Genomic DNA, 21,994 nt, shown 5'->3' on the forward strand with positions numbered 1-21,994 from the left:
ATGCTGGAATGGTAAATTGGTTTAGTCTCCTCACATGACAGTCACGGTCAATTGGATTTGGCTTCTAGAACACAATATCACAGAGGATTTGGACCACATAAAATCTCAGTGGCAAAGAGTACTGCAGTTGATTAGTGATGTCTGCTGTGGGTCCTGGTAGGAAGAACAGCTGCACATATGCCATATTTTTGCCAGCCCAGCCCTAGATGCTATAAAGTCTGTCCTTAGATTGTTGGACCATCACATTGCTCTGTACCTGAATGATTTGTTTTGGCTTCTTAAAATTTGCTTTTACCAAATGTTCCCTGATCATTAGTGTTCATCAAAGATTATCGAAGAGCAAGTTCTTTGAAACTTCTTGTATTCTTTTGCTCACATGTCATTGGGACATTGTAACATGGCAATGAATTTGAGAAAACTCACAGCAGATATATATCTGGGATTTGGGTACTTTGAATAATTATGGTTCTCCTGAACCAGTTTGTCATTCATTCATTACATAAACATTTACTGAGTGTCTACTACAAGGAATGCATTATCCCATCCATTTTCTAAAAGATCCAGAAGATACTGTGACCCTTGTAACTGCTCATGTTTTCCTCTTTTCTAAGAAGCTCAAATCCAGATATGTGACCCCAGCTAGCAAATGTACAGGACTTCACAGTGTGCATTCTGTGTAGTTCTCTCATTTCATTTCACTCATCGTTCTTACCCTTATTTTTTCTTTGCTCCGTCTTCCCATGTGTTTTTTAAAACTTTGTGTCATACGTATATGCTATAAATCTTTTTATACAAAAGTAAAGCATAAACAAATCAATATCTAAATCTTTTGAAGATAAGATTGAAGATATACTATCTTCCTATTAACATAAATACTACATGAGTTATAATATAGAGAGAGCACACTCTTCCCCATAAAATTCTATCTGAATTAAATAATTATAAATAAGAGCAGCTGTGATCAGATTTGCAGAATTTAGTTTTCCATATTTGTCTTTCCCAGTGCTGAAAATAAAGGGATTTAAAAGTTTCTTACCTCATGGTGTTGGATCAAGAAAAGCTTGACATCACTGGCTCAGTATTTGATGCTAGAAGTTGAGGTCCTTATGGGAAACCATTTGAAATGTGGCCAATGTGAACCCATTTAAGCATGTCAGTCTGGGGCATAGTATCTGCTTACGAGTTGTGTTTATTTACGTTTTCCAAATTATTCGCATGGTGATCTTTCTTTCTTCTGTGGCTTCCAGTGAAGACATTTTATTAGACTTATTTCAGTGTCTAGAGAATTTCAGTCTCGTGTTCTGCCTGTTCACTTGCTATCAGCTCTGTCAAGTGAAGGAAGAAACCCCTATCAGCACACACTGTAGGCCTGATGCCTAAAATCTGCGCAACACACTAAAAGTCAATGAGCCAACTTGGATTGGATGTTATCATCCTAGTTTTTTTGTTTAGGGAGGATTTTCCCCCTCCCTTTAGTAAATCCTGATGGAGAATACAGAAAACTCAGCAGTGTTAAGTGTGTGTGTTCTACTCAAAAGACGAAGGGCTGCGTGTCTGTGTGCATGTATCTGTGTATGTATGCAAAAAGCGCACATTCAGGATGCAAAAGCAAAAGTTGATGACCCACTAATGGTGTTTAAACAACAAAAGCATCCAGAGTTTCTCAGTTTTTATGTCACCTGAGACAAAAGGTTTGTAAAAAGAAAAAAAAAGCAGCATTTTGCAATCATTTTGGATGCGGGGGGAGGCTGGACCACTGTACTGAGCTGACACCTAGTAGCAGATTACTAATAAGCCGCATTAGACCAAAATATTCAGTTAGTTTTCCATCCTGTACAAAAAATTCCATGCACTTGCCAAAGGTCTGAGTGGTCATTATCTCACTTTAATGTTTTGTCCAGAATGAGGTGGGTCTGGGAACTCAGTGACCTGAATATGGCCTTCCATGACATTTCACTAATAATGAGCATAGATGCACCAGGGAAACAGCCTCTTACAAATATGAGCCCTTTACAGTAATTCTTGCTCATGCGTCAGGACAGGTTTAGGTTTGGCCTCTAGCTGTCATTTATGGTATGTCTCTTGCTCTGTGTACACGTGCACAAACAAACACATGTAAACACACATACACACATGTTTGTATACATGTGTGTCATCAGTGACTGCAGCCTAAGGTTGCCTATGTGTAATCTACATTGAAACTACTAGCAAACCATTGTGTTGGTGTTATGTGTTTCATTGGTTCACCAACATTCATGTGTATCTCAAATATCAAATGCTGTGCCAAGCAGCCGAAATACAGAGATTAATGAAACAAGTGCTCTCACATAGCCCATGATCTGATGTGGAGACAGACATGTTAATAGATTAAACTCAATATAAGTTATATGACTATTTGAATTGAGTATATATAAAAGAAACTCCAAAAGAATTGTGGCTTAAGGACATAAAAGATTTACTCTCACAAAAAAGAAGTCAAGATGTAATCAGTCCGAGTCGGGTTCCAGAACCAGTTTCTTTCTCCCTTTCTGCTCTGCCATCCTTAGTGCAAGGCTTCCATCCTCAAGATGGTCTCATTATTCAAGACAGCTACTGGAGCCAATACAAAGGAAGGCAGAAGGGGCCTTCCCCAGCAAAGTCAGCTTTTTTCAGTAACCTTCCCAGGAGTCTCACACGCTTCTACTTTTATGTCACTAATTACAACTGGGTCACACAGCTGGTGAGAAATATATTCTTTTAACTGGATATATTACCACCCCAAATAAAACTGGGGTTCTGTTACTGAAAAAATAGGGAAAATGGATATTGGGTGGCAACCAGTAATCTTTGCTACGTGGAGTTATGAACAAAAGGCTGAGGAAGCATACAGCAATAAAGGAATTAACTCTAGTATCTGGAAAAGCCTATTTGGAGGGGAAGCCACTTAATTTGAGATTTGAAGGGTGAATAGAAGTTTGCCAAATAAAGACTTGGGAAACATCAGTCCCAGCAAAAATAATAGCGTGTGCAAAGGCACAGAGGGGTCTGACATTATACTGACCAACTGAGCCTATTTCTGTATTCCTAATTATTTTTTCTCTGTTATTAATGATAGTTCTTAAAGTAACAGTTTAACTGATTTTTAATTAACCTAACAGTTACTCAAGACCAGCAGATTGAGATACGTCAACAATGATTTTCCTGATAGAACTGCAAACAATTTTCCACTTGGACCAAAATAAGAACATTTTGTCTGATATAAAGTATTTCACATTTTAAAAATAATTGAGTTAGAATATTTTGGCATCTTAGAAAGGAATTGATACGGAGGGGAAGAAAATTGCGTCAGAGAGATGTTTGTCTTTTCAATTCTGAAGTTAAACGAAGCCCAGTTAGGACTGACTTGGTTCATGTCCTAAGATCCATAAACCCACACTCAGAGCCTTCAGCTGGTGGTCTGGCCAAGTTAGTCCTGAAGTGTGTCACTTTCTATTTAGCTCTTCCTAATATGACTGTTCCTTTGGATATGTGAAGCTGGATTGTTCTTTTCTTAAAATGGCTTTGGATCCATAAGAAATCTTTAGGATTAGAGAGAGATTTTCATGATTATCTTCTTTGTGGCTCCTTTAGAGACATCAGAGCCCATTAAAAATTTTCCAGAGAAAGTGAAGTCCTTTGAGAAACCTGAAATTTCTTTAATTTAAGGAGTACACCTAGTAGGTTTGAGACAACTGCGAGTGTAAACTTCCATGCCCCTGCCCGACATGCCTTTCCCCAGAGCTGAGTATCTTATAAGATTAAGGTCATCTCTTTTCTTTTCTTTCTTTCCTTCTTTTCTTTTTTTCTTTTTTTTTTTTTCTTTTTTTTTTGGCGAGGAAGATTGGCTGTGAGCTAACATCTGTTGCCAATCCTCCTCTTTTTGCTTGAGGAAGATTGTCACTGAGCCAACATCCGTGCCAATCTTCCTCTATTTTGTATGTGGGATGCCGCCACAGCACGGCTTGATGAGTGGTCTGTAGGTCTGCACCTGGGATCTGAGCCCACAAACCCCAGGCCACCAAAGTGAAGCACACAAACCCAGCCACTATGCCACTGGGCCAGCCCTGTCATCTCTTTTAAATCCCAAACAACAGCAACAGAGTCATTGACTCTTTGAATACTGCCTAAATTAAGATTGCAGTGTTTTCGCAAAGGATTAACCCTATGAGGCAATCAGATGGGCTAGTCTTCTGATATTTTGGTGAGATTTTTTGGCAACTTTGGTTTTTGTTTACTTATTGGAAAGTAAAGATTAGCTAGATTCTATGCATGACTAAAATATGCAGTAAACCCCACGGCAACACCTCCCCTCTGTCCACTTAACTCCACCTCCGTATTCATATCTCAGCTCCAAAGCCTGTTCTTCAGGAAGGTCTTCTCTGGCCTCTCCAACCAGATCAAGTTCTCCATATTTTGTACTCTCAGAGAGGCCTTATGCCAGCACGTGCTTGGCTCTGAGTGGTCAAAGCTTGGGTGAATTCTGAGGTGGCTTCACTGCAGCCTCTGAAGATATCGAGCTGAATTGCAGCTTGAACACAGTGAAGCCCTAACAGCAGAACCAACCCATCTTTCTCCCCACTTAAGAACTGGGCGCTATGTTTTCCTTACATCTTTGCATTTCAAAAAAGGTACAACTGTTGAAGGAGTTGTTGCTTTATTGTCTACTTTTTAAAAATACCTATATGCTTTTAATGAAAAATGTACATTACTACATTTAAAAATACAGCACATATATAACACAATGCTAAATAATTGTATTTATCAAACTTTTTCCTAAACATGTGTTTGCAATTATTAATTAAAGGTATGAAAAGGGAAATCAAGCCTCAAAGAAAGGTCATATTAACAACCAGATTTTTGAAAGACAGAACAAATTGTGGAAATTTGTGGAGATAAGCCCCTTCAAATGTTACTACAGTTCTCATTTTATTTTGTCAAAGACAGTAGTTGAAGTCATTTGGGAGTGGAATAAGTCTTTTGATATTTGCTCTAACCAGAACTATGGAGGCACAACCTGGTACAGTTTGGGTTTGAATTTTTTTAACTTGAACATGGGAAAAGAAAGATTAAAAATATGAATGTTTGCCCCTATACTTGATAAATGGTTGTGATTTTGTTAAGCCTGTTATGCACTAAGCATAAATGTTTTGTTAGATGTATTTAGAATTTGGCTACTTATTAGCTAAATGACCTTGGCAAGATCCATGACTTCACCTATAAAATGGGAATATCTTATGTGATTATTTTGAGAATTAACAAGATACGTGTATCGCACCTGGTACAGGCCAGATCCAGGCAAATAGCAGGCTCTCCTGCCCTCGAGGTCAACCCTCCTCTCCCACTACACACACATAGGCTAGCCTTGTTTCTGTCGGCTGATTCTGTAATCCTGTCTCTCTTTTCTTAGCTGAAGTGCTAGCTAGAAAAGGAAGTATTTGCATTATCATTCAGCAAATATTTATTGAAGCCCTACGATTTGCCAAGCACTGTTCTAGTTGCTTGGAATACATCAATGAACCAAAGATACAAAACCCCTACCCTTACACAACTTACATTCTAAGGAACATAGGGAACATGGAGATTATTCATAACATTTTTCCTGCTACACTTACCTCATGGTTGTATTTTTGGTGGTTTGGGTGAATCATAATTATTGACAGTGGCAATTATTTTTGAATTAAGGTTCTCTAATATCCACAGTTCAGGATCTTCTCTCTCTCACCTTCTACCCCTGCTTGACTCCCTCCTTTCCTCTCTCTCTCTTCCCCCATCCTTCCCCACCTCCCACCTTTCTTTCTGTTTGTATAATTGAACTATATAAACATCTTTACCCATGCTACAGTTTTCTTCCTTCGCTTGCTTCAGATTCCAGCTGAATTCAGTCACCTTCATGGGAAGCATGTTTTCTGCCTCCTCAAGGATGAGGAGAGGGTCATTTGGTGGTGATGGGCCTCGTAATGGATCGCACCATCAGTAGGCACCTGGTTGAATTACACATTTCTCTTTCTTGTCAGATTGTTGGCTGTGATCACCAGCTGGGAAGCACCGTCAAGGAAGATAACTGTGGAGTCTGCAACGGAGATGGGTCCTCCTGCAGGCTGGTCCGAGGGCAGTATAAATCCCAGCTGTCCGCAACCAAACGTAAGACACTAGAGAGATGGGGCAATCTTTGGGCCTTTGACTTGTTATCCTCCCCTGTGTTAACTCCTCTCAGCAACTAGGAGTAATATCTCTACGAAAATGAAGCTGAATCTGAAAATATTGTGGAAAGATTCATGTTCTTACTTTGTGGATTACTTTAGGTGGGACAAGTCAGGTCACCTCTTGCAACCCCAAGGAGGAAACCTGTCCTTTTGAGGCACAATCAGAGTGGACTACACCTAGATCAATCTAGATACACTTGATGTGCAAACATGAGCTTTGCTGCCCAACAAGAGGACAGACTGCATCCCAACCCCTATCTGATACACAGTCTGATGTGCCTGGTGGAATATAGCAGGAAGAGTGGGCAGATTGGAGCAAATTCACTCCTGCTACTGTGAAATCACATGGTCTTCATTTATGATGTGACCTTTGATCAGTGCTGATCACAGGTTTTTCCAGAATTAATATTGGACAGTGGTTATGTGAAGCCATTTATTGACTTCTGTGTCCTAATCTCTACACCAGCACAATAAGTGTGTGCTTACTATACGTGTATGTGCTGGGAACTTTACATGATCATCTCATATAATCCTTATAACAACCTTATAGCAAGGTACTGTTTATCCCCATGTTATGAATGAGATAACTGAGGCTTAGAGAGATGATGCGACTAGCTCAGAGTCACACTACTATAAAGTAGCAGAGCCAAGAATTAAGCCCAGTGTCTGATTCCAGAGCCTAAGCACTTATTCATTCCTCTGGACTATCTCACAACCCTGCTGACTCTTTCTATGGTGGGACATTTTTAAAGCAGTTAGATGGATCAAGGCAAGGTATCTCAGATATCTGCCCAGCTGGGTCCTGCTGGGGTAGAGGGTGTATGTTCTCATGATACCTAAGCCAACAACAGAGTCATGCAGCAATCCAGGTCATTTTACAATACACTCTCCTCTGTGACCATCACTGTTCCAGGTGCTGCAGCAGACAGAGATAGAAATAAGATAGCCCTGGTTCTCAAGGACATGTGTTTCTAGAATAATTTGACCTTGCTTGGCATATTGTGTCCAGATTTTGCCATTATCCAGAAAGCTTCAATAGATCCTTGACTGAGTATCTCTTTGCACATGTCTCCCTTGGCTTGGGAGATGAAAATGAATATCCTTACTGAATGTGGTTTTGTTCTCTTTGCTTGTTGACTAGCTGGAGGGTTTGTGGCTTTAAATGGACTTGTAGGTCAAGAAGAAAAGCAGTGTGCACTGGAGAGCTATTCCAAGAAGTCGAGGAAAAGCAGCTTGCCAAAAGAACTAGGCTCTAGGGAAGAAGAAGGGGCAGGAAGAAAGACTCAGGACTTTTAAACACATGAAACATTGGAGTTGCCAGCTGAGGGAAGTCTCCACATTCTAACATCCCTGCAGGCAGTGAAAAATGTGATTCTGAAAAAAAAAAAAAAAAAAAAAGACTCTGGCAGAGAGAATGAAGGATGAGGTAAGTTAGACATTGATATAGTACATTCGGGCGAGATTTTTCCTTTGGTCATATGCTGGTAGCTTCTTCTGTAAGATGAAAAATTAAAGAACTTAGAAGATGAAAACCAGAGAAGGATGGAGGCATAATTCTTTTGTAAATCTCTGAAATCACGGTGGGATATTTGAAAAAAAATGTTACATTTAAAAGGTCACTTTTGTAGAACTCTTTAAGGAACATTAGAAGAGTTAAAATCTTTTGAATATTTTTGTCACATAATTGAATCAGTGCTCATTATCTACAAATCTAGGAATTTCTGTTAGGCATAGAAAGAGACAGCCTGTATTTGTGCAGGAACTACTGTATAGCGACTTCAGAGGGCATGCTTTTCATGGTGGGCATCCTTCCTTTATTCCCTCTCATCTTGCCCACTTTCCTGTCCTCATAGAGGAGCCTGAATATTCTGCTCAGATATATATTCCTCTTACCCTCCTGTTTAGGGATAATAAGGGACCTTCAGGGCCTGAACCGCTGGAACAAAGGTAGAAAAGCTCTGAAGGAAGAAACTGAAGCAAATGGAAAACCATAAGTCATCTCTAGGTCTGCAAATAGATACCTCAATGAAAAGGCTCGATTCAAGACCCACCATGGGTAAATTACATGACACACAACCTAATGATTATCCACGATGACAAAATGCAATTGACTCGTTTACCTTAGTGCTGATGATGCCTTGTGACAAAATGATTTATGCCAATAAAGCCCAGCATATGCATGCACGTCACCACAATCTATAGCAGATGCTGAGCAAACTGGCTCGTTTACGTTTTCTCCACCCCAGAAGAACCTTCCACCCTATATTTACAGGCTATGAGGTGACCCACAGGCAGGGAAGATTAGGCTCCTCTGCAGGGCCTGGTGTCCTGGCCAGGTGAGCAGCTTTCCACCCGTGAAGGCCTGGAGGAGTTCCGCCAGGTCTCTCCCCTGTGCTCTGCCAAAGGCGCTGTAAGCCAGCCACATGCTCTTTTCGAACTCCTAGCACTTGGATTCCCCACATTGAATTCATTTTCTTCTGAACGTATATCCAAGTTTTTTTCCTCATGTTATCAAGCCTCAGGGGAACAAATAAAAAAACAGAAGAATGGAGAAAGACCATGGTGGAAAGTGCCAGAAGAAAAAAGAGAAGTAGGGGGAACTTATCCAATGGCTGCCATTTGCTGGCGCATAAGAAAGAAACCATCTTTGTATTAAAAGATGCTATAATTGCCTAATACAAAAACACCCAAGAGATATAGAGCTGGATCAAGACACATTTTCCCCTTTTTTAACAGAAAAGGCTGTCAACTGACAGCATTCAGTCTTCCCATTTTTCCTGGTCACTTTTTCTCAACTTCCTCAGGCGAACAAAAAAAAGAATCAAATTTAGCTGACATTAACTTACTCTTGATTCTTGAAATTAAAGGCTCGTTTTCTTGAAAATTTTATTGGCTTGTACATAGTATATATTTTCCAAGTGTACTCAGAATAACTTAGACCTGGAGCCAGCCTATGAGCTTTCAATTTGATGTCTCCAGATTTGCAAACTTCTCATATGGATCTGTGTGTTTGAAATCACCTGGGTATCCTAAAACTCTCTCTCTACTTTCCTTGAATGGCGAGGGCTGGATAAACTAATTTATATCAAGATAAAATGAAGCTCCTAATGCGTGGCTTTGCTTCTCAGACTGTGGCTTATGCTGATTTATAATGGCTATGGGTAAACGTATTCCTGGACCATCATTCCAGTCCAAAGACTTTTAAGTAAAGGACGTTTGTAATAAAACACAGGTCTATATATTATAAAGTGAAAAATGTATGTGAATTTTTTAAAGAAAGCACAAAACTTTAAAGAAATTTCCACCTTGCACCTGACTTCAGGCTATAATACAAGCCACTTATTCATTTATTCATTCAGTAACAATTCATTCATTCATTCACTCATTCATCTAATAATAAATATTTCTTGGGTACCTGCTATGTGCTGAGGAACTGTTGTAGATGCTGGAAACCCAGAAAAGAGCAAAACAAGGACCCATTTTTCCCATAGGGCTTACAGACTAGCGTGACAGACAGACAGATAAAGGGACAAAACAAATAACTAAATAAAATGTGTATGTATCATATGGCGATAAGAGTCATGGAAAGAAGTAAAGTGAGGAAGGAGAGGAACTGGAGATAGGGATGGGCTGCCAGCCAAGGGAGTTGGAGGGCAGTTGAAATTTTAAATAGGTTAGTAAGGAAAAATTCACTGATAAGATGGCATCTGAGCAAAGATCTGCCTTCACTTGACATTGTTAGTATTTTTTATTTTAGGCATTCTAATGGGTATGCAGTAGTATCCTTTTGTTGTTTTAATTTGAAATTTCCTAATGACTAATGATGTTGAATGTCTTTTCGTGTTGTATTAGTTTCCAGTTGCTGCTGTAACAAGTTACCACAAACAGTGGCTTAAAGCAGCACACTTATTTTACAGTTCTAGAGGATCAGAAGTCTGAAATGGGTCTTGCTAGGCTAAAATCAAGGTGTTAGCAGGGCTGTGTTCCTTCTGGAAGCTCTAGAGGAGAAAGCATTTTCTTTGACTTTGACTTTCCAGCTTCTGGAGGCTATCTACATTCCTTGGCATCTTCAAAGCCAGCAGCACAGCATCTTCCAATCTCTCTATGACTCCTGACTTTATCCTCTGCCTCGTTCTTCCAATTTAAAGAAGCTTGTGATTACATTGGGCCCTAATCTCTTTATTTTAGGGTCAACTGATTAGCAATCTTAATTTCATCAGCAACCTTAATTCCCCCTTTCTATGTAACATAACATATTCATTGGTTCTAGAGATTAAGACATGGACATCTCTTGCAGGAGGAACAGAATTATTCTACATGTCACACACATGTTCTTATTTCCTTTGGTGGAGTGTTATTCCAAGTCTTTTGCCCATTTTTAAAATGAGTTGTTTGGTTTCCTACTGTTAAATTATGAGAATTCTATGTATTCTGAGTAGAAATACTTTGTCAGATATGTGGTTTAAAAATATTTTCTCTCAGTAGTAGCTTTTTTTTTCAAGATCACTTAGCATAATCTATCAAAAAAGGACGGTTTTAATTTTGATGATGACTAGTTTATCATTTTTTTCATAGATGGTGCATTTAATGTCATATATAAGAACTGTTTGCCTAGCCCCAGGCCACAAAGTTTTCTCCTGTGTTCTCCTCTAAAAATGTTATAGTTTTACATCTTGCCTTTAGATCTATGACCTACTTTCAGTTAATTTTTTTATGGTATGAGGTTTATGTCTAGGTTGATTTTTTTACATATTAATGTCCAATTCTTCCAGCACCATTTGTTGAAAAGATAATCTTTTCTCTCTTGAATTGCCTTTAAAACTTTGTCAAAAGTCCACTGGACATTTCTGTTTGAATCTATGTCTGGACTCTATGCTAATCAATGTATCTATCTCTTCACCAATACCACATTGTCTTAGTTACCATAGCTTTAAAGTCTTAAAATCAGGTAGTTTGAGTCCTCCAATTTTGTCCTTCTTTTCAAATTCATTTTGACTATTTTATTCTATTTCTTTTGCCTTTCCATATACATTTTACAACCTTCTTGTCCATATCTACAAAAAATCTTGCTGGTATTTTGATTAGAATTATGTTAATTCTACAGGTTGATTTGACAGGAGTCGACATCTTTAATATATTAAGTTATTAAAATATGAGCACTTCATGTCTATCCATTTATATAGGTCTTTGATTTTTTTAATCGGCTTTTATTTGTTTTCAGCATATATATCCTGTATATTTTGGTTAGATTTAGACTTCTTTCATTTCTTTTCAGCTACTGTAAATGGCATTTTATTTTTTATTTCAATTTCCGATTGTATGTTGTTAGTTTATTTGTGTGTGTTAGCCATATATTTTGTTAATTTGCCAAAGTCATTTATTAGTTCTTAGAGGTTTTGGATTTTCTACATAAACAATCATGTTATTTACAAATAAGCATGATTTGACTTCTTCCTTCTCAATTTGTAAACCATTATTTACTTTTATTGCCTTAATGCTCTGGCAAGGATGTCCAATATAATGCTAAATAGAAGTGGCAATAGTAGATATCCTTACCTTATTCTGAATATTAAGGGGGAAAACATTCAGTTTTTCACCATTGAGTATGATGTTAGCTGTAGGTTTTCTGAAGATGCTTTTTGTCACTTTGAGGGAGTTATCTTCTATTCCTAATTTGCTGAGAGTTATTATCGTGGATGAATGTTGAATTTTGTCAAATGCTTTTTCTGCCTCAATTGATAGGATCATGTGTGTTTTCTCCTTAGATTTTTATTGTGATGGGTCAAACTAATTGATTTTCAAAGAAAGAACCAGCCTTGCATTCCTGGAATAAACTCTCCTTGGTTACGGTGTATTATTACTTATATATTTTACTGACTTTTATTTTCCAGTATTTTGTTTGAGGGTTTTTTACATTGATGTCCACGAGAGACAGTTGTGTATTAGTATCCTTTTCTTATACCATCTTTGTTTTTGGTATCGGTGTAATGTTGGCCTCATATGATGAGTTGGGAAGTGATCCCTCCTCTTCTGTTTTCTGAAAGAGATTGTATAGAATTGATGTTATTTCTTCTTTAAATGCGTGATAGCATTCACTAGTGAAATTCTCCGGGCCTGGAGATTTCTTCTTTGTACTTAACTTTTTGAACATATAGAATACAGTTATAGTAACTATTTTAATGTCTATTCTGTGTTTTGATTGATTGATTTCTCTTTTTCACTTTGGGCTGTATTTTTCAGTTTCTTTGCATGCCTAGAAATTTTTGACCTGATTCTAGACATTGCAAATTTTATCTTGTTTATTACTTATCTTGTTATCTGCTAGATATTTTTGTATTCCTGTAAATATTCTTGAGTTTTGTTCTAGAAGCAGTTAAGTTACTTGGAATCAGTTTGATCCTTAAAATGTGGTAGGTGGGATCAAAGCGACACCTGGGCTAGTGCTAATTGTGCCCTGCTATTGAGGCAGGACTTCTCTGTGTTTGATGTTTCATGAGTTATGAAGATTTCCAGCCTGGCTGGTGGGATAAGATAGTATTCCCAGCCCTATATGCATGCTACATACTCATTCCTACAATTCTTTTGTGTGGTTCTTTCCCCAGGCTCAGGTAGTTTGTTCACATGCACATACTAATTATATGACTACACTGCTGGCTACCTGAAGGGCGTGCTCTTAAATCTCCAGAGTTGTCTCTCTGTGAATCTTTCTCCTCTCTGGTAATCTGTCCTTCAAACTCTGGCCACCTTGATCTCCTTGGAGTCTTAGCTTTGTCTCTTTGATTGAGGCAATCCACCAGGCTCTACCTGAGTTCCCACTTCCTGAGCAGCAACCTGGAAACTCTTTCAAGGCAGTAAGCTGGGGCAATATTAAGGCTCACCTACTTTGTTTCCTGACTCTCAAGGATTGCTTCCCTTCTTTGCCTGTTATGCTGTGTCTTGAAAGCCATAGTTTCATATCTTTTTTCTGCCCCTTTGGCTGTTTCAGGCAGAAGATTAAGTCTGGCCCTGTTACTCCATCTTGGCAGGAAGCGGATGTCTTGATGCTGGGCTCTTAATTCATGTTTGCAAGTATGTAGAAGTAGCCAGCTTTTGACTCCCACTTTGAGGATGTTGTTAGGGACTTCTGATTCTTCTTCTCCCTACAACTCCCACAACAATTTGATCCCCAGAGGTTGAGTGTGTTCCACTATTCTCTTGGAATTTCCTTCCAAGCTGCTCACATTCATTTTGCAAGTTTGATACTGGCTGTTTTGATGTTAGCACCTGTGCAGGCAAAGATAACTATGGCAGGATTAGTGCCTCGGTGAGAAAGCATATGAGGGACCAGCATTCTGATTTCATATGTGTTAAAATGTGAAATATGGTAGAATGAATGAAACATGATATTTCTAGTGGCAATAAGACTCTAGTGGCAATAGGACTTTCTAACTGTTTAGATATAAAGATGAAATCAAGGACAGCGCTAAAGTTTTTGGTCTAGGCAACTGTAAGAAGGAAATGCAGTGGAGGAGAAACATCTTGTTTGGTCCTCCAGTGTGTATCCTCCACTGTGCAATTACTGATAAACTTGGGGGGGGGGTGGATTTGTAGGGCTTAAATACTCAGTTTCATGTTATTTTATTGGATATATTTTAAGAGTAACAATGTTGGCATGAGGATAAAAAATATATCATTAAAATCTCCTCAAGATTGGCAGACTATTTTCATAAGTAGCCAATTATGTTAACAATGGATCTTTCATTAAAAATAATAAAAATAAGATTAAGTATCAGCCCTATAGGCATGGAAGGAATTGGCTTTAAAAACACGAACTTATCAACAGAAGTAAAAATAAGACAAACTCAGATATCAAAATAGGAAATCCTATCTTTTCAAAACTTATCATTATCACCTTTCTCTGATCACAGCACTGAATCACACAAAAATATCCACATATGACAAGCTTAAAAATGAATTTAGAATGTTCTAAAGAAAGATGTGTAGTATACATATAGCTATAGATTTTTTCAGGAAATCTTTTAGGTGCAATCCTTGAGATCAATTTTTTGAGAAAGGACATTTGCAACCCATATGTGTGAAATGACAGAACTTATGATTCCCGTGAAGCTTGTCCATTTAACCGAGAAAGAGGTTATCTGATCTTTGAAGCAAGTCTTTTAGAATTGTTGATTAAAAACCTAGAAATGTGTTCTGAAGGTTGGCATCATCGTTCTGTCAACCAAGCCAGAATAGATTAGGGAAGATGACCTCCATCATAGAGCGGTGTGCCTTTGTGGGAAAGGGCTCCTGGAGGAACGTGCAGCACCCTGGGAGAGAATGGAGGCATCTGTCTCACCAGCCATACCAACTGAATTGAGCCCTGAGGAGGCAGGTGATGAAACCAGACTGTTCACACATTCTCAGATGTCTTAAACCCCTCTCTGTGAGCAATACTGTAGTAAATGCCAAGTGGAAGACTCCCCTAACCCACCTCTAATCATTGAGCATTTACCATCAAATGAGGCAATTATTTTTTTTTCGGGTTTATTTTTTATTTTTTTTTATTGAGTTAATGATAGGTTACAATTTTGTGAAATTTCAGTTGTACATTAATGTTTGTCAGTCGTGTTGTAGGTGCACCACTTCACCCTTTGTGCCCACCCCCCCACCCCACCTTTTCCCTGGTATCCACTAAACTGTTCTCACTCCATAATTTTAAATTCCTCATATGAGTGGAGTCATACACAGATTATCCTTCTCTCGCTGGCTTATTTCACTTAACATAATTCCCTCAAGGTCCATCCATGTTATTGCAAATGGAATGATTTTGTTCTGTTTTACAGCTGAGTAGTATTCCATTGTATATATGTACCAAATCTTTTTTATCCATTCGTCTGTGGATGGGCACTTAGGTTGCTTCCATGTCTTGGCTATTGTAAATAATGCTGCAATGAACATTGGGGTGCATAGGACTTTTGGGATTGCTGACTTCAAGCTCTTTGGATAAATACCCAGTAGTGGGATGGCTGGATCGTATGGTAGTTCTATTTTTAATTTTTTGAGGAAGCTCCATACAGTTTTCCATGGTGGCTGCACCAGTTTGCATTCCCACCAGCAGTGTATGAGGGTTCCTTTTTCTCCGCAACCTCTCCAACATTTGTTACTATTAGTTTTAGATATTTTTGTCATTCTAACGGGTGTAAGGTGATATCTTAGTGTAGTTTTGATTTGCATTTCCCTGATGATCAGCAATGATGAGCATCTTTTCATGTGCCTATTGGCCATCCGTATATCTTCTTTGGAGAAATGTCTGTTCATGTCTCCAGCCCATTTTTTGATTGGGTTGTTTGATGTTTTGTTGTTGAGTTGTGAGAGTTCTTTATATATTATGGATATTAAGCCTTTGTCAGATATATGACTTGCAAATATTTTTTCCCAGTTAGTGGGTTGTTTTTTTGTTTCAATCTTGTTTTCATTTGCCTTGAAGAAGCTCGTTAGCCTGATGTAGTCCCATTTGTTTATTCTTTCTATTGTTCAAATGAGACAATTATTAATCCCTATATGACTCAAAGACTAACTTTTTATTAACACGTAGAAAATGAAATTAATTTTTTTCCTATCTTACTTTTTGTCAAATTAAGAGCACCATTTCTTAAAGAATATTCTGACATGTATCTTCTAGTGTTAACAGATGATACATAATAAAAAGTATCCCTAGGTAAACATTTTGGGGATCCATTGGGTTAAATTGAGTGAAATGGATTTCTTTGGTTCAGGGCTTCTAAAAAACTAACTAATGTGCTTTGGGAGTTTCCACGAGCAGGGTATAGTATGTGATATTTCCCCACATATTTTATCTTAGGTCCCTTTTTCAGGGGCCATCTTATGGGGCTGTTGCTTTGCTCGTTTTCTGTCAATGAATCCCTAGTACCTAGCATGGAGCCTGTTACTGGGGAGACACTCCAAAAATATTTGCGGAATAAAGTAATGAATTCACTGGATTGCCTGATGACCCACCTGCCGGTTGTCTGTTAGACCTTTACAGAACCATAGAAGATAGGCCATGACTCTGCCTGGCTCTTGTGCTGTGTGCTGCCGACTGTTCAAGTTTGCACCAGCCTTACTTGCTCCATATTTCTCTTTGACTAGGTAAGTGCGGAAGGGCATCAGGAGACCTTCCATTCTTGCCTGGTTTACTCTTTCCATCCTACCCTCTGCCCCCAACAACCTCCTAGGTGCCTCCCCATCTCCCTCGGGCAGCACACAAAGGTTACCACGTCAGCCAAAAGCCAGGGTTAATGCCCCAGTGTGTGAAATGTGAGTCACTTCTCAACAGGACAAGAAGGAGGCCGCCTGAACAGTGTGTGGGTCTGAAAACTGCCGCTGAGCATTGCAGGGCCAAACAGAAACCTTCTCTTTTACTTGCACTTTGCTTGACCTGTGGATAAACAAAGACTTTCTATTTCTAGAAATCCCATTGTTTTAACTGCTTTGAGTTTCTTTTGTAAACTTAAAAATCCATGTCTTTATGCAAGGCATTTAGAGCTCTGTGGGCCCTGTCTGAACGTTTTTGTCCCTTTTCTGTGTTCGCCTTATGTGTTTTGTTCCCATATGCCACAAACTCTTTGTTATCTGAAAGTCAGCCTTTTCTTTAACAATGTATGACATTAAAAACAGCTAGAAGGTTGTAGTGTGAGTAGAATATCCAATATTGTAGAGAACTTGATAAATGTAACCTCTTCAGGGAAGGAATTGAGAGCATATGAGTCTTCTGCCTCATTCAGCTGGTTATGTGTTAGGAGACTTGCAACATTTAAAAACATCGTAAAAATAAACAGTCTTTCAGTTCCTGTCCTTAAGGAGATTTGGAATAGAAGGAGGAAAATAATACTTACAAAATGCTTACTGTGTTCTGGGCTATACATCTATATATCAATACTGGTATTTCTATTCACATCTATATCTGTTTGTAACAGTGTTACGAGGTAAGTATTCTTTTCCCTCTTTTCCAGAGAAAAAGACTAGGCGTCAGAGAAGTTAGGGATCTTCTGAGATTCATTTATTGAAATTAAATTCTTCCAAAGACAAGATGATAATGTTAAGGTTCAAAGAAATTGGCTACCTTTTGTTATTCCTTTGTTTAAACTAAATGCTTCCAGTGATGGGATGATAATGTATAATATTGGAAAGATATATGTGAAACAGAGAATCCCACAGAGCTTCTGAATATGCTGGTGAGTTTAAAAATACCCACCTTTTGGGGCTGGACCTGTGGCATAGTATTTGAGTTTGGCACATTCCACTTCAGCGCCTGGGTTCACGGATTTGGATCCCAGGCGCAGACCTACAGCACTCATCAGCCATGCTGTGGCGGCAACCAACATACAAAATGGAGGAAGACTGGCATGGATGTTAGCTCAGGGCTAATCTCCCTCAAGCAAAAAGGAGGAAGATTGGCAATAGATGTTAGCTCAGGGTAAATCTTCCTCAGGAAAAAAAAAAAACCAACTTTCCCTTGTCTTCTGGAATGCCCTTCCGTTCTTTGACCTTGAGCTACTTGTTATACTTCGCAGAGGTTTCGTTTCTGCATCATAAGATGGGGATGGTAGCATTCTCTTTGCCTATATTACAAGTTTTGAGTGAAGGAATAAATAGAATAATTTAGGTGAAAGAGAAACTCTTCAGTGCCGTGTAAATAAGGTATTGTTGTTACAAATGGAGTTCTAAATAAGAATGCCTGTGATGTGTTTGGGGTGTATGTAATAGACCTCTCATTTTTTTTTTTAAATGTAAGTTTTGGGACTGCTTCCAGTTTCGGCTCAATTTTAAAGTAGGGTGAAGAGTAATCCATTTTTAAATGATCTCTGATTCAGTCAATTTTTTTCTTTTACTTTTCAAAACAGAGAGGGCATGTGTGGGGAAATGCTAGTAACAATTAATGGGGCACTCACTATATACAGAATTAGATGTAGAGAGTATGAAGGATATTGCAGAAACAGAAGACATGATTTCTGCCCTAGACGGGTTTAAAGAACACAGATATATTTTCTCCTATTCTTATCTGTCCTACTTATCCAAGATAGTTACTTTGCTAAAGAGAAATCCAAATTTTGATATATTAAAGTCATCCTTTGAACGTTAGAATTTATTTTCTTTTTGTAATTCAATGCCATTGTGCTAATCTAGAGAAATTTGGTGACATAAGATCAGGTTTTAAAATCAGAAATGAAAACTTACAAATCCATTTTTTCAAAGTATCAAAACTCATATATTTTTTTTAAAAGACCAGATCCCGCTTGAATTAGCTAGTGACCAGATTTTTAACATATTTTCTTTTGAGGGAAGTGGACATTTTGATTCCCAAATACTTGTGTTTACATTTCAAACACTTAAAAAATATTATCATTTTGCTGGGTATGTAAGTCAGTGACTTTAATACTAGACAATCATTGATTTTGTATCAAATTATGTGCTTTTAAGACTTTGCTTTGTTTCTCTCTAGTGGATGACACTGTGGTTGCTATTCCCTATGGAAGTAGACATGTTCGCCTTGTCTTAAAAGGACCTGATCACTTGTGTAAGTAAACCCAGTTGTTTTCCTTTGAGTATTGGGAATTTTAGTCATTACTATTTACGTTTTGTTCCCAGAAGAGATTAAAGTACAGAAGTACAAATCTTTCTACTCTATCATAAGATGATATTTTGAGTCCTTCTGTTTATCTTTTGGTTGTCTGATGAGATAGCAGGAACCTCTGTGGTAATTATCTCTAACCACAGTCATCCTTAAAAATACAAAATAGATGCTCCCAATAGGTTGTTCGTGAGCTAAGCACATGTTTATGCTTTAGTGAATATTATTTCCCGCTCTCTCTCTTCTTCCTTTCCAATCAATCTTAATTTTTTCCTTGCCTCGCCTCTCCTTTTGTTCTTCTTCTTCCTTCCAACCTTCCCTCCCTCTCCTTCTTTCTCCTTTTCTTCTTGCTCTCATGTTCCATTACTTCACTAACTCAGAGGAACATTGAAACACCAAACGACCTTAACCTTGTAGCATTTAAAGAAAACCATTATGGTGTAATTAAATATCTCATGTATTAGAGACAATACAAGGCCCTAATATCTTGAAGATAGCTATTGGGATTCAAGATTGAAGAGTAATCGTAGCCCCAAACATCAAATGGTAGCATGGCCCCACCAGAGTTTATACAAGAATTGATCTTCAGTCATGTCAAGCCAGCAGTACACAGCAACATCTTTTTTTTCCTATTACTGTTTAGTGCTGTTTAGATGTAGACCTGTAAAGTACAAGCAGAAAATTATAGGCTACAAACCAGAGAGGGAGTAAGAGAGGATGTGCTAGTATTTTCTGCAAAATTCAGTTTCACTGAAAGACTTCATTTCCAATGAAGGTACTGGAGGTACTATTAAATCCCATATTATTAAAATATCAAGTTGGTCCCTTGAGCATTTCTGATCTCCTCCACTCTGATTGTTCCTGGTTCCTACAAAGCCATCTATCATCTTCTGCTCTTTCTCCCCTCCCACACACATGCCTAAGAAACTAATTTAGGTAGCAAGCATTATCTTTTGGCAATTGGATTATGAATGAAATCATTCCAGAAAGATAAACAAGAGGAAGACAAATTGGAGCCTGGAAAAGTTCAGATAGCCTACTGTAGTCTTTCTAAAAATAAAAATAAATACATTTCATGGGATAGGTGGGATTTGAAGGGTCATGTGAAATAAAGGAATAAGTAAGGTACAATTCAGGCAAAGCCGAAAGATGTTGATAAGTCACCTTATATGGATCCAAGTTCTTTTCTAACCCTGAACAACCCCCAAAAATATACATTTCACATGTCAAAGGATGATATATGTGTGTACACTATTACCATTCAAATCATTTGTTTTTCCCTTGGGAATTGGACGGGGGTATACGCTTGTGTAACAACCCCCCTCAAAAACAGTATTTTTCTGAGCAGTGACAGGATAATATAAAACATCCAGGCCAAGACCATCACCAAGTGGGAGACTGACTCCTGATTGCAGAAGAAAGAATACAAAGCAATAGATGTAGGAGTAAAATTCATTTTTATTAATGTACTATCCTCCCAGATTTCCTAATTTTGTGATCACTAAGACACTAAAGAATTGGCCTTGTTTGGTTTAATTACTCCAAGGACTTAATAGGTAAAGCTGCATATGATATTCATAAATGATGACAAGCAAAATGGAATCTGCTTTTTTTCTCCAACAGACATACTGTTGATAGCATACATGTAGCTAAGGAAGTTTTTGTTTTGTTTTTGTATTTGGAATATAATTCAGCAAAATGAAGGTGTAAGTAAATGACACCCTGTTTCTCTTTCAGCTCTCTTGCCCTTCACTCCTAGAAGCTGGTCCTAGATGGGACCAACCTTAAATATTTAGGGCCAAACCAGATTAAGAATAGGCAGTCTGGTCAGCCCCAGCTCTTCTTTAATCAGAAGTACCTTGAGAAGGACATCTGGAAGGCCTGGTGATAAAATTGAATCAGATGTTCAGATCAAGCTTAGATCTCCATTTTTCCAAAGCTAAGTTAATTTATGTCCTAGAGATATTTCCATAAATTAGTGCAAATACATGTAAGACAGCTGGAGGAACGACGGCTAGAGGAAGGAGATACGGGACTGTTGCTTTCCTCTGATGACAACCATATTGTTGCCCCATTCCTTCCACGAGGTCCTCTCTGCACTGGGGCAGGGGAGGGAAGACTGACCTACTCACAAAGAAGGGCTCCACAGACTTCATCAGAAGGACATGGCGTGTAATTGGACACCAACATTTTCCACCTGTTGGTATTCCTTGTAGTGGAGAACTTGAAATAGACAACATCTAGAATAATTTAGTACAAATACTTTAGATTCTTTAGTACCTCCAGAGACCTTAAAATTGTCCTTAACCCCAGAACCTCAATCTGTAAAAGATGTACAAGAGGAGTCATTCTGATTGAATGTGGGATAGGAAACACGGAGCCTGACCCAGGCACTCCATCTTTCTGCTGAAACACCATTGCCAAAACCAAGGGTTCATATACAAGTTTTGGAAACTGTTAAACTTAGTCTGTCTGTCTTTCATGCACTGAGCAATTATTCTAAATCACCTCTCAATCACTTGAGAAATTAATCATCTCTGAAACACACATCATAATTATCATCATCCCTAGCATGCTGTGATTTCCTACAACAAAAGATGTTTCATAGGCTTTGTCATTGGCCAAATTCAGATTGGAATGCTCCAGGAATCAAGAAGTTCTTTCTGTCTTAAGCTCTTGTGAAATATCATAAATGTGCATAATATTAAGTTAAGTACCAAAAAGGAATTTAAAAAGAGAGAGAACTAAAAAAGGTAGTTAGTTAGTTCCCTGTCCTTAAGTCACTATAGTTTCTTCATTTTGGGCAATAAGACATATGCAGTAAGTACCAGAAAGTGTAAATAAATACAAGGTAACACAGAAGTATAAAGCCACACAGGTACTGAGGGAATTCAAAGATGCACCCTGGATCTGATAGAGGAAAAAGAAACCTGTAGACTGTTCTAGATTGAGGGCCATAAAGAATGAAATTAATAAGATATGTATGGGAATGGTTTAGTCAAAGGAATAGTATTGTGATAAAGTGGGGTGCCCAAATGAGGTCATCTAGGGAGTTAAAGATTTTTTGAGAGGGAGCCTTGAATGCTTGGTAATGCATTTTAAAATGATTTCGTTTGCAGCTTAAACTCCTATAGGATCCATAGGTGCCAATTTATTGTGTTTA

General features: G+C 38.2%; 1 protein-coding gene across 7 annotated transcripts in view; it reads left to right on the forward strand.

Annotated features, from left to right (window-relative positions):
* The window catches only part of ADAMTSL1 (ADAMTS like 1), an 859,827-nt gene that overhangs the window by 603,963 nt on the left and 233,870 nt on the right, over positions 1–21,994 (forward strand). For all 7 annotated transcript variants that reach the window (XM_070248240.1, XM_070248241.1, XM_070248242.1 and 4 more), the window contains 2 exons: positions 6,033–6,159; positions 18,703–18,777. In XM_070248240.1, the coding sequence (XP_070104341.1) occupies positions 6,033–6,159; positions 18,703–18,777 (202 nt within the window). The remainder of the gene's footprint in view (positions 1–6,032; positions 6,160–18,702; positions 18,778–21,994) is intronic.

The sequence above is a fragment of the Equus caballus genome, chromosome 23, assembly GCF_041296265.1.
Source record: "Equus caballus isolate H_3958 breed thoroughbred chromosome 23, TB-T2T, whole genome shotgun sequence".
In the NCBI taxonomy this organism is placed as follows: domain Eukaryota; kingdom Metazoa; phylum Chordata; class Mammalia; order Perissodactyla; family Equidae; genus Equus; species Equus caballus.